The sequence below is a fragment of the Pygoscelis adeliae genome, unplaced genomic scaffold (genome assembly GCF_000699105.1).
Source record: "Pygoscelis adeliae isolate BGI_AS28 unplaced genomic scaffold, ASM69910v1 Scaffold424, whole genome shotgun sequence".
Taxonomy (NCBI): Eukaryota; Metazoa; Chordata; class Aves; order Sphenisciformes; family Spheniscidae; genus Pygoscelis; species Pygoscelis adeliae.
This window is the reverse complement of record NW_008824651.1, coordinates 738,993-751,240: the sequence shown is the minus strand read 5'-3', so window position 1 is coordinate 751,240 and position 12,248 is coordinate 738,993. Positions and strand designations below refer to the sequence as shown.

Below are 12,248 nucleotides of genomic sequence, written 5' to 3'. Positions count from 1 at the left end.
TATAAGGTTGTATAAAGTAAAAAGTCTAACAAATGCAGTGGAATATTCAAAAACTAAACAAGTGTTTCTTTTTTTCACCGCTGTTTAGGAGGGCCAGACACTTTGGGGCAGACCACGATCCAGCAGGGACAGACCTCATCCAAGAGTTAAGGGCTGACTTATTTTCTAACTAACTGCATGTAATTTAATTTCCATTTTTCCAGCTTGTAAAATGGGAGCAATGGCATTTATTTGCAATTGTAAACAACGTAGAAATATATGAATCAAAAATCTTGTATATCAGTTTATTCTAAGTAACAGTTGAAGATAGTTACTACTGAACTCCTATGGGTTTACTTTATAACTGTGTTATAAAGTATATAAACATAACCCTTTGTCCGAGTTTGTGGCTGTTCATGTTAGTATCCAACGTATTTTTGTTATAGGAAGCAGAAAAAAAAATTGGTTGTCACAAGTCTAGGCAACTATATAAAATTAGATTCACTCCATAAGAATGACAAGAATGTCCTTTACTGAACCTTGGTGCCTCACGGAAGAGTTGGCCGCATGTGAAAGGAGGTAGATGATCTTACACGTTCCCTCTCCTAGTACTTGCTGCCACATGATGAGTTAATATTTGATTAGACGGTGCTGTATCTATGACACCTGTTCACCAGGGAGACTAGGCCAACAACTGATGTAATCTACCTTATTATATACTTAATGATAGAGGAGAAGTGCTGCTTTTTCGGCTTCCCACGTCTGCTTTTCATTTCCTCTCCTACACATTCCTGAGGGGTCATGTTCAGTGCCTTGCAAGAGCAAACAAACAACTACAAAATTTCTCTCTCTCTCTCTCTGTGATTCTCTGCAACTTGCCTGAAAGAGAGGAGAAAAAGTTTAAAAATTTCCACTGTACTGTGTGTTTCTGGGAAGAAATCTACTTCTTGCTAATGTTTATGAATATACCTGTGTTGATTGATTTCTCTGACTACAATAGATTGGGACAAAACATACCAAAAAATGCGTTGGTACTAAAGCTACACAGAAGAGCTCGTATTTTTCATAGCGGTGAATCAAGCGCTTGGCCACAGCTTCCAGATCCTCTTCACAGATGTCCTCTCAGACAATCTCAGGCTTTGACTAGTAGGACCTACTCGATTTTTTAGGTCAGTCCTCTGAGGGGCTGTGAAACCTTGCAGGGGCTCCAAAGCACCTCAGCTGAGCAGAATCCCAGTTATTCTCCTGTGATCCCCAGGTCACAGTGCCTGCCTCTAGGAAATTCTGTGCTTCTGGTTTGCACCACTAGCAATCGCAGTAATCTTTGGAATTGGAATATGATTTTTATTTCAAATGTATAAGGTTCTGTTCAGGAGAGTCTACTCAGCCAGTATGATTTCTATATTTTTTTTTCAATTTGGCCTTCATAACTTCCATAGCATTCCTGTTAAGAAATCCCCATCTTTATGGGGAATCCCTCAAATTCCCTCGTAACTGCAGGTGATTATAGCATTTCATATTCTATGTCTTTCTTACTCTGAGTAACTGTTGTGTAATGTGAATATATTATCTAGAGAATATTCTCCCAAATTTCCATTTCAGATTTTCCCTTCCCGTTTTAGAGAGTTCACCATCTTTCCCTGAAGTAAGATTTGCCTTTGAACAGAAGAGGAGGAGAGCTGCAGTGTATTTTTATTGGAACACCAGCACTTCTTTTCTTTCCTGTGTTTTTTATTGGCAAAGGGAGGGCTGAGAATAAGACAGGGTGTCTCTTTCGCTGCCCTGGGCTAGGTCCTTTCCTTAGTTCAGGGACAATACTAAAAGGCCCGGATGGTATTAGCGTCGAACAGAGACGGTTGACAGTTCCTAATTGCTGATCAAGGGTGGTCAAAAAATCTGTGAAAAAGCTGTAGTCAGCCTACGTGGAAATGAGAGCAAACAGTCATTTCGTTTGTAGATGTGCCTGTTGAGCTACCAAGAGTCTTCATTCACTTCTGTCTGGTAGTCACCTTCTTACCTGCCAGAGCTCCCGCAGACACTGCAACGCATCTTCCACGCTATGATCACAGGAGGTAGATCTCAGTATAACTATAAAACAACACTTACCGAGACTCCCCTGGGAACCAGTGTCTGAGCATCACAGACAGTGTGGGGATTCCCAGATACATTTCTGAAAGCCGTACGCAGAAACAATTCTTGACATGGGATTCATGTGACTGCATTTCAAGTCCCTATGATTTGGTTGCCACTTTGATCACATCTCACAAACAGGTTCATGTCCAAAATTAGGCTGGAAAAAATGCTGCTGTAATTATTTGGAGGAAATAGGAAGAGGGGAACATCTTCCACTGCCGGCTACTATGCCCACAAAGATAACAAAAGCTTTGGCTGAAGACAGCACTGGGCATGTTGCTAGCACTCTCCACTTTGAACCTCTTCTGGGAACCGACGGTGAGAAATAACCACTTTGGTGCGAGCCTGGGAGGTACGTTCTAGAGAAAGCATGCAGTGAGTTACACCAGTATAAAAGCTGTGCGTTAAGAGTAAGAAAAAGGTTTGATCGATGCTCTTTAAACCGTTTTACAAGGACTTTCTCCCCTGTCCAGGCCATTTTACATGCTTATTTACTACAGTGTAAATCATACTTCATGGAGCTGAGATGACAAATGAAGCCTGCCACAATTCTGCATGAAATGTAACATGTTTTCTTAGGCGAGACAGGAGTTGACAGAGCATCAAATGATCATGTTCCATCTATAACTTTCACTCTGTCAAGTCTTCTGTCCTCTGCACGCCAATTATAATAAATATAGCTGACTGCATATAGCCAGAGGAAAATGAAGGCAGCTCTTTAACATATGTAAAACGAAAAGATTCAGACATTCGTAAATCTTTTGATTGTTTACATAAAAGCAACGCTCTGTTCTCTTTGGTTTGAAGACAGTAAGAAGTTGGAAAGGAATATATCTTTAGAAATCGACATTGAAATGTAAGTAAGAATATTCAGCTCAGAGTAACATCCTCTTACAGTGGGAGCTGAAGACAGAAGGTGGTGTCAGTAAGCCTGGGTGGGTGAAATATCTTTACCATAGGAAGCATTTCTGAGTTCACGAGAAGCGGCAGTGATTTATCCTCCCACAGGTATTAACACCTCAAGCAACACAACAAGCATATTGTTTGCTAGAGAGAAATAACCAAAACCACACACCCCCTCCTTGCATTTTTTAGAAGGACTTTCTTCTGACTCTCTGAAGGAAGAGAATGGTTTAGAAAATGTATACTTTCAGGAATTTTTTTTTTTGAGGTTTTTCTGTTAGTACATCTTTCCCAAGTAACATGTGGTGCTTCTCGCTCAGCTGTTAGTGATAAAAGTAAGTTTGCATATTATTTTTTATTTATAGTTATGCTGTACAGACCCCCCAATATTGCAAGCTCACAATTAACATTACGTTCATACTAAGTAAACTATACTATAACTAGCGGATGGGTGGAAGGATTTCCTTCCCTCTACACTCTTACCTCAGCCTGAAAACAGAGAGGCTGAACGCTTCCATGTGGCCCCTGGATACTTCTTTTCTTAATAATGATTAATTATATCCCAAGACCATCACTGGTCCCAGCGTCAGCCTGAGCCTGATGTATGCATTTAAGGATCCACACTGCTCTCTCGTGTTCTCACGCTGTTACCCCATTCAGAATGTGAAGTTCACAGAAAGATTGTTTCTGTGTGAAGAGGTAGAAATGCAGTGGGCAGCACGTCGCTGCCACTAGGTGAACGGCAAAGAGAGAGGAAGCTCCACCGCAGCCTCAGGAAGAACGCTGCTGGACTCCTTCCGAAGGTCCGAGCGCAGGCGTTGCCCGTCACCGTCATCAGAGCAAGGGATGGAGATACAGGGAGATACCAAGACACGTGCGATTTCCAATTGTCGTGCGTCTTTCTTTGTGCCAGGCGCCGTATTTTCTGCTTACTGGGTTTAGCGGGCGCTCTGGGACCCGTGTGCCTGGCCCTGTGCTGTACGTGTTTATGTTCCGCCTTGCGTAGTTAGTGCGGATTACTCAAGATTTGTCAAACATGAAAGGTAGGGAAGGAATTCTCAAAAAGTCACGCAGCTTTACGATTTCAGTCATAAAAAGGTATGGCTTTAATACAATCGCTTCTCAGGGAGCCTAGTATGGGGATATTGTTCTCAGGAGTCCTGCTTCATAGAAAAAAGTGTATTTCATCAAGGAAGTTACCACTATGAAAAAGATAAAAGATTTAAACTGAATGTACATCTATCAGAAAAGACACACAGGCTAAGAGACCATTTGTATCAAAATATGTATTGGATTACTTCATTATATTCTATTTTTATTTTGTCTATGTATAGAATTTTTTTAATTTTTTTTTTTTTACCGAAGACTGCTCCATTCCTATTTCAGAAGGAAAATTGCTGGTGACTGGAACGTGTCGGAATAGAGACAGAGACTTGGGAAAATAGAGAACCGTCAGGCTGCTTTACATTTTAGTGGACTAGAGAACAAGGCATTTGTTAGTACCGATCTTACCATAAAGAGAGCAAGGGCACCACCTGCTGTTTTAGAAATTTATTTATTTGGGTCATGAAAGTTACTCTTCAAGTACTGCATTCAAAAACAGTCAGGCCTCCTAAACAAGCTGTACTTTGTTAGGAAAGCTTTCTCCTGAAACTTAAGCTTATGCAAGACAATTTTAACAAACGATGTGTTTGCAGTTGCCTGTTCACACAATGAACTGTACTGTAGCAACAATGCTGGCCATAAATGACTGAATACGGGGTACTAACAGATTTTTGAAAGCAAGAAAGGGTTTCGCACTTCTGTTCTGCTTTAGTACACGGGCTCTTCCTCACCCAGGGCAGCAAAATCTAGCGTTGGCAACACTTTCAGTAGATCTGACTGGTATTCGATAACCACCAAAAAGTTTACTCACTGACTTAAGCAGAAATAGCATCTTTAGCCTGACAGTAGTTTAGGTCATTTTATGAGCCGGAGGTTATGGAATAGATGATTACTACTAGATAAGTAAGACATCAAACTACAGTTCAAACAGTTTTTGAAAATTTTCAAAGAAGGACCTTGTTTCCAAAATGCTCCTAGTTGAGAAAACACAGGTTAGTACACACTCAGCCGCAGTGAGTCGTCCCTTCACCAGCAAAAGGAATTGTTTTCTTGTGCACAGATTTGATTTAAACATACGTGCAGGGCTTTATAAACTCAGCTGTCTGGCAGTTCCGAGACAATTCGAACCAAGCAAATTAAATCCCTAGCTGACCAGGAGATAAGCTGTAGAGTGCAATTAAAAAGACCGAGCAGCAGCTTGGATCCTCTGAGTTAGAGAAGGCTGAACGTCTGCTTAATTCTTCCTAGACGCCACAAGGAATCACCCTAGAGTCTTCTCTCCTTCTGAATAACAAGTGGCACTTTGGAAAACCCTGCATCAGGCTGATTAGACATAACCAGACTCTTGTATTTTATAGGCTGGTAAGGGACTTTTGTGAGGACTGGTCATTTATAAATAAAACGATCGCCTGTCAAAACTTCCACGCAAGTTAAGAATCAGCGCTAAAGGAAACGGCCAGTTTCCGTCCAGGGGCCCTCAGTCAATTGGCCAGCCAACGTCCTCAAGGATTTTAAGTAAAAGTGAGTTCAGAACAGCAGCAGCAACAGCAGCAGCAGCAGCAGCAGCAGCCTCTTCACAAATTTGGGAAAACAACATGAAACGTTAACAAATTATGTGCTTTTGCCAAAGAAGAAGATATCACGGCCCGTTTCCTCTTCAGACGACCAGAGCCAAGATTCACCTTGCCCACTTACAAGCAAAATTATATGAGATGTTTTAATTTTTATCCTGTATAATTCAGTTCCGATTTGTGCATGAAAAATTCAAGGGAAGAGTGAAAAATGTGTGTAACTTGATTGCTTCCCATCAGCTAAGACAAAGTTAGCAGATTTTTGTAACATGTTCACATCAAAGACATTTCAGTAGCAGATGCATAACCCATGTTTTGTCTATCAGTACCAGTTCTTACAAGGTAAGAATAGAGGTGTCAGTACGGTGTCCTGTTTTCCCCTTTTGAAGATGCTTTGTACATCTGAAAGATGTGCAAAACAAAAATAATCTAGGATTGCATCAAGCTTGTGCATTTATTGGTGGCTTATTAAAAATTAATTCATTGCTGTAAATGAATGCTAATAACAAATTAGTAACAACTTTTTCTTTTCTTCTGGTTTTTTTACACAAATAGTTTTATTACAAACTTGAATTCTTAAGAAATACACATGTAAGAAATTACACAAAGGCCTTGGCGTTTGGAAAAGTCTTTTGGTATTTGCATGGTAATAGTCTATAAAACACTTCTGGACACAGATGTGCTCAGACAATGGTATCATTGCATAGAAATTCTTTAGAAATATTTCTGAGGCCACTTTGAAGAATTTTTTTGGCACAATATTAACAAAATTAAGGCCTTACACTTTTCAAAATCAAGTCATTCAGTGTGTGAGTAGTGTTTAAAACCCTGAAAAATATTAAATACAGAATAAAGACTATAAGCTCAAAGCAGGATTTACTATAATGAACACAAATAGCTATTAACCTGGGTTCAGTCTCTGCAACCTCAGCATTGAAATGGCCTATGTAAAATGAGCATTTCACATCATATTTTGGCATTTAACATCTAATTCATGACACTGAAAAGAAGAAAACTTTTGTAAGCTTCTTTTTGAAATGATAAACTCAGAGCTTGATTTGCCTAATGGTTGATATCTATATAAATTACTAAAATATTTATATATATATTTTTTCTTGACCATTGCTGGATCATTCTTTATTCCACAGGAAAGTTTGTTCTACTGCATGAAGAAGCTGCATTGTACCAACGTAGCAGAAACACTTACTTGCCTATTTGGGAAACCAATTTGGCAATCTCTTCCAGATGTAGTCCCATCAAAGCCCACAGCACTAAAGACTACAAACAGAAGCAAAGGTTTGCAGGATGGCACTCTATGATGTTGTGGAAGGATGGTTACATGTTGCTTAACCACAGTCTGTAATCCCAAAACTCTTTTTTACATTAGTTTTGCTTTGTACAGGAACAATAAGTACATACCCAAGAGTCTGGGATTTTGAGACACCTAGATAACGGTAACAACAAACTTATCTGGGGAAGAAAAATGAATCTAAATATATAATACAAGAATGAGAAAGGGGGGTCAAACAGTATAAGGCAGAACTGCATACCTCCTAGCACCTTTGCATTTTTTCTGGATAAACGCTGACTTTTTATTCTATCAGTGCATTGCATTTATATAAAAAATACATATACTTTGATCAAAAGTGCCATTTGGCATGTCAACATTTGAAGCTTATCTTTGTTGTCTCTTTTCTTCTTCAGCAAGGACAGGGCCAGTAAAGCAGTGTGTGTTAGTTATGCGAGTTCCTAAAAGGCACTTTACTGTTTTCATACTGGACAACAATGAGGTACATATGATATATGTCTAGGCTTCATTGCTGTTAAACGAATAGCACCATATTGTGTGAAATTAGTTGAAATTCAAAAGTCATTATGTTTTTCTCATACAGACTTGACAACGGCTAACATTTGAGCGCAGATCCCCTGCTTTCAAAGTTGAGGGAGTCGGTTTCCTATTAAAAATAAATAAATGAAAAGACCCATTAACAACTGTTGATAGAAACAGTCACTTTTCAGGTTTATAATTGACAACACAAACTTTGCATGCAGCCGAGTGCCTCTTTAAGCTGTGCTGAATCGAGAAGGTGTCCCTAAGTTCTCCAATGCATATTCACTTTCAAGTTTGGCCACAAACTATCACGAGATTAGTTTTAAACATCGTCCACTTCCAGTTACTTCAGAATTCAGTTCTGTCACGAGGCTGAACGTTTTCTTAACCGGAGGACACTACCTGCTTAATCAGCAGTTTGAAAACATGCTGGAATTTAGGTAGTAAAAAAAAGTAGGAAAAGAAACTAAAGACATTTAACTGTTCATGAGTTTCTGCTCGCTCTTGTGACTTTACAGAAAAATGAAAAGCCACCAAAGGAAATTATGTGATGTCATAGAAAGACAAACCAAAATTTTTAGTCTTTAACCTGTCATAAGGAGTTACTCCTAGCAACTGGAAATAAAGCATTTTCAGACAAAAGTGTGCTTACATTTAACGCTCTTCTTTAAAAAGGATTATGGCTTTATAGGAAACTGAAGAGTATTTGTGAATTATGATAGTAGGACAGGTCCCCTGATCTGGGATTATTTTATTAATTTGAGGTACAGTTTGTAGCCAGAAAAGGGTATGAAGTCGACAGGTCTCTGGGTAGCACTCAATGAATACAAACAACTGTAGTGCTGACTCCTCTATATTTTCCTCTGACCAGCTTTCCTCTTTCCCAGGGAGCCAGTGCTTACCCCAGTGTTGGCAAATGGGCTCTTTCAGGAGTAGCTTTTCTGGTTGATGAGATTATCACAGCCCCAGTGATAATGAGTGCCGGTGCTCAGTTTTGCTACCTACTCAGTTGACAACTCTCTCATAGAGAAACAGTCAAAACTGGCTACACAACCTGCTTCACTTTGACTGAGACAGGCTAAGGAGCATTCACAGATCTAGAAGACGTGAAGAGATGAAGGGTACCAGATGAAGGGTACCAGGAGCGGCAGCCTGGACTGTGGTGGAAGAAGATGCTTGCCTGCACTCCAGAGGAATATCTGCTAATCAGGTAAGCTATGCCGACCTGGGAACTGGTCTATATGCTAACATATTAATAAAATTCATATGGAACAAATTAGACTGTGTTGAAAAATACTTACGTGCAGGAGACCAGAACAAAGCCTACTACCACTTAATTCCTGAAATTAGAACCTCAGGGGGACTGAAGAAATGCCTAAGGCCTCTGCCTTCAGCTGCATTTTATTCAGACATACTTCCTTCAGCATTAGGGAAAGGTAAAGAATTGTTCAGCTCACTTAGTTCAACAGCTGCACTAGTTTCAAGTGGCTCTATTATGTGTTAACATCCACGAGGGGGAATGTTATATTCTAACTTAATTTCAGTCAGCACGTCAGCCTATCTCAGTTACGACTCAGTGAATACAATCAAACATAGTGCAAATACAAACATTGTTAGATTATTCTGAAAAGCAAAACACCAGGTCCAAATGACACATTGTAAACACTAACGGAAGATACATTCATTAATTCCCCCAAAAGCTATTATATTTTTTTTCTTTTTGTTATGAAAATCATTAACTGCATATACTAACCAGGCTGGGACACAGCCAATACGTGAACCATGTATTATATTCAGACAATACTTCTCTTATTCAGTGACAAGGCTTGACTGAGTCTCAAATACTGATAAACAAATCATGAACTTACTTGAACATCTCATTCCTCTCTATAGTGGCAAGCCAGAAGCTGTAAGCATTTGCATAATAATTGCAGGTGCCCCGGCCATGGCATTCAATGAAGGGAGCGCTGCGAAACTCCTCTAGGCAGGAACCAGGAGACGCCAGGGCCTGGCCAGAGCCCTCCGCACCAGCACTGGTGTGCTAGAAAAATGCAAAAGCATCAGTCAGAGAGGGACTCTTTACCTCTTCTGCTGCAACACCTATTAACTTTCTTGCACAAATATTTCTTCACGTGCCTCTCCTTGTCCTCTGTTGTGTCCATCTGCTGTTTTGTCCCTCAGCTCAAGGAGGAGCAAGAAGGTGGAGCTGAAGGGCTCCAGAGGTGGCACTGGGTTCTCTCACTTAACAGCAGCACAACACACCAGCAACATCAACTTTAGGGCAGCTGTATGCACAGAAATCCTTCAGGACTGACAGTAGGACCCAAGCTATCTCTATGCTAGCAACAGGCCAGGGCCAGCTCTCCGGCCTAGAAGGCATACAGACTGGTTTATATCTGAATAGCTTAACCCAATTCCCGCCCCATGTCACAGTGGCCTCTCCCACTGCCAAGTGCTAACAGCTCTGGATCTATACTGTTTCTCAGACCATGCCCAGACCTTGCCTGGGAGTGTGGCTGTTGATAAAGGCTGTGAGCACGACAGGAAGCATGCTAACAACTAACCACTATGGAGGACTACAGAGTGGCTCTTCCAGGCTACTCCTTGGCCCTATTTTTTTACTAGTATAGATACAGCTGAAGAAACTGGACAAAAGGTCAAAAATGCCATTTGAAAACTGAATGCTTATTCATCAAAAAATGGGAAGAGGACAGGCACTGATACGCTACCACTCTAGGAAGCTACTGCAACATAGACGTAGAAGGACAATGGAAAATTATGCTTATTTCCTCATTTATTCAGCACTTGGATCCTGTGCTGGAGCTGCAAACAAGAGAGCAAGCTGTGTGCATTTCCCCAAAAGTGAACAACTCATTGGTATTGCATTATTCTCATTTAGTAATTAGCCAGAATCCTTTTTAAAGTCACCAGAAAGGGTAGAGGTCTAATGCCCTCCTAAGACCTGAAGTGACATAGTCAGATATTAACTTTCCCAGAGCAGGAGTGTAGATCAAACGCCTGAAAAAAATGCTTTTCTCAGCTCAGAGTATGCCCCAGTGTACTTACCATGACAAAGGAGTAACCAATCCAAAGTGAACTCCAGCCTTCAGGACACGGCGGTATTTGAATTGTTTGACTGTGAACGGCTATTACCATAGCAGGAGCTTCACACACAGAGCATCTAGAAAGACCAAGACATGAATGAGCTACATGCATTTGAGGATTAATACTTATTCTTTTTCCAGAAGTTACTTTCTTTAAGGAATCTTAAATTAGAGAATGTTGTCACCTTCAAAAACAAAGGAAAATCAAAATGTTTCATGTAGAAAAACAACCAGTTAAGTGTAACTATTAAGTTTTATTCCTATTAGCCTTCCTATGAGCAAAGAACAAGAGACCTCTTATCTGAATATTTAAATGTATTTGTCTTTTTCTAGTCCCATTTGTACTGTCGTTTCTAAAAGTGCTCAATGTCATGAACATGAAAGGCAAATAGCCAAACATTGTAACTCAGCAAGTGTCACTTAAAAGTGGTCTGCTGTGATCAGAGACAAGTAACAGCAATTCATCATCCTAAACATAGCCCTGAGTGACTTCCAGAGAGAAAGCCATCTCTCTGGAAAATGTCTTACAAAGGTAATCACTGCTAATCTAATCTAATGCAGACTCTTCCCCATGCATTTTCCTTGAAAATGGCTTTTATTTACATTTGTCGCCTTTATCTCCAGCAAGAGATTTCTAGCAAAGTAACTTGAACAATGAACTTGAAAGCAACTCTTCACAAAGCTATGCAGCACCAGTTCTTTTACTTTAGATAAATTCATTGTATCTCAAAACTGCTAGGTTACTGAATGATCCAATGACCAATCATGCCTTTACAGGAGAATCATAAAAAATGTGAGTTGGGCTGGAAATTTTAATATGGGAGCTGGTAATAAGGAATTTGGTAGATATTACCAATTTTTTCTTGTACAGCTCCTAAATTGGCTAATGCAGTTAGCAATGATGAAAATTATTCAAAACAGATACTTAGAACTAAACTGTCTGATACCTATTATCAGAGTGGTGAAAAGAAACAAGTGCAAAATGGATTAAGTTGAATTCTGGAACATGCACAGAAGCAAAGGAATTCAGAATGAAAGCCTTCTATTTCTGACTTGTGAAGACTGCTTTCATACCTACTGCCTTCATCTTTAGTGCAGAAGCAAGACAGTTATTTTAAGAAACACATCAATGAAAGAGTAAGTTAAAAGAAGAATGTAAAGCTGCCTCTATTCTTGGAGCTCTGCTTTGCTTCAAGAGATTTCTGGTATTTCAGTGGAAGGCCTTACATGAAAAGAAGTCCCATGACCCGAGGCAGCAAGCGTCACTTCTACACCTTTTCAACTTTTGGACAGTGAAAACTGTTGGTTTAAAAGCCTCAACTTATAAAATAAATTGAAAGAATAGTCTTCTCAGATTCCTTGCTGGTTTAAAAAATGTGTATTACAATTATCCCACTCTCTGCCATGGCTAAAAGGAGAAAAACCCATATACACACACATGCACACATATACACATATATATACACACATATACACTTTTATGGTGCAAAAGCTACCCTATATGCATAAGATAAGGCAAAATATTGGTGGGTACCTCCTTGAGCAAGAGTTTCAAAAGTGATTGTTAGAGGTTATTTTGGGTACTTGATCAGGGGTGGCATAAGAGGAACATGAATTTCAGAG

At 39.8% G+C, this 12,248-nt stretch overlaps 1 protein-coding gene across 1 annotated transcript in view; it reads right to left on the bottom strand.

The window, feature by feature from the left end:
* Nucleotides 1-6,119: 6,119 nt before the first annotated feature.
* Nucleotides 6,120-12,248, bottom strand: part of COL4A1 (collagen, type IV, alpha 1) — a 133,722-nt gene continuing 127,593 nt past the window's right edge. Inside the window, exons 50-52 of the mRNA XM_009322531.1 lie at nucleotides 10,588-10,702; nucleotides 9,390-9,562; nucleotides 6,120-7,645 (exon numbers count right to left, since the gene is read on the bottom strand). Of these exons, the coding sequence (XP_009320806.1) occupies nucleotides 7,564-7,645; nucleotides 9,390-9,562; nucleotides 10,588-10,702 (370 nt within the window). The 3' untranslated portion in view covers nucleotides 6,120-7,563. The remainder of the gene's footprint in view (nucleotides 7,646-9,389; nucleotides 9,563-10,587; nucleotides 10,703-12,248) is intronic.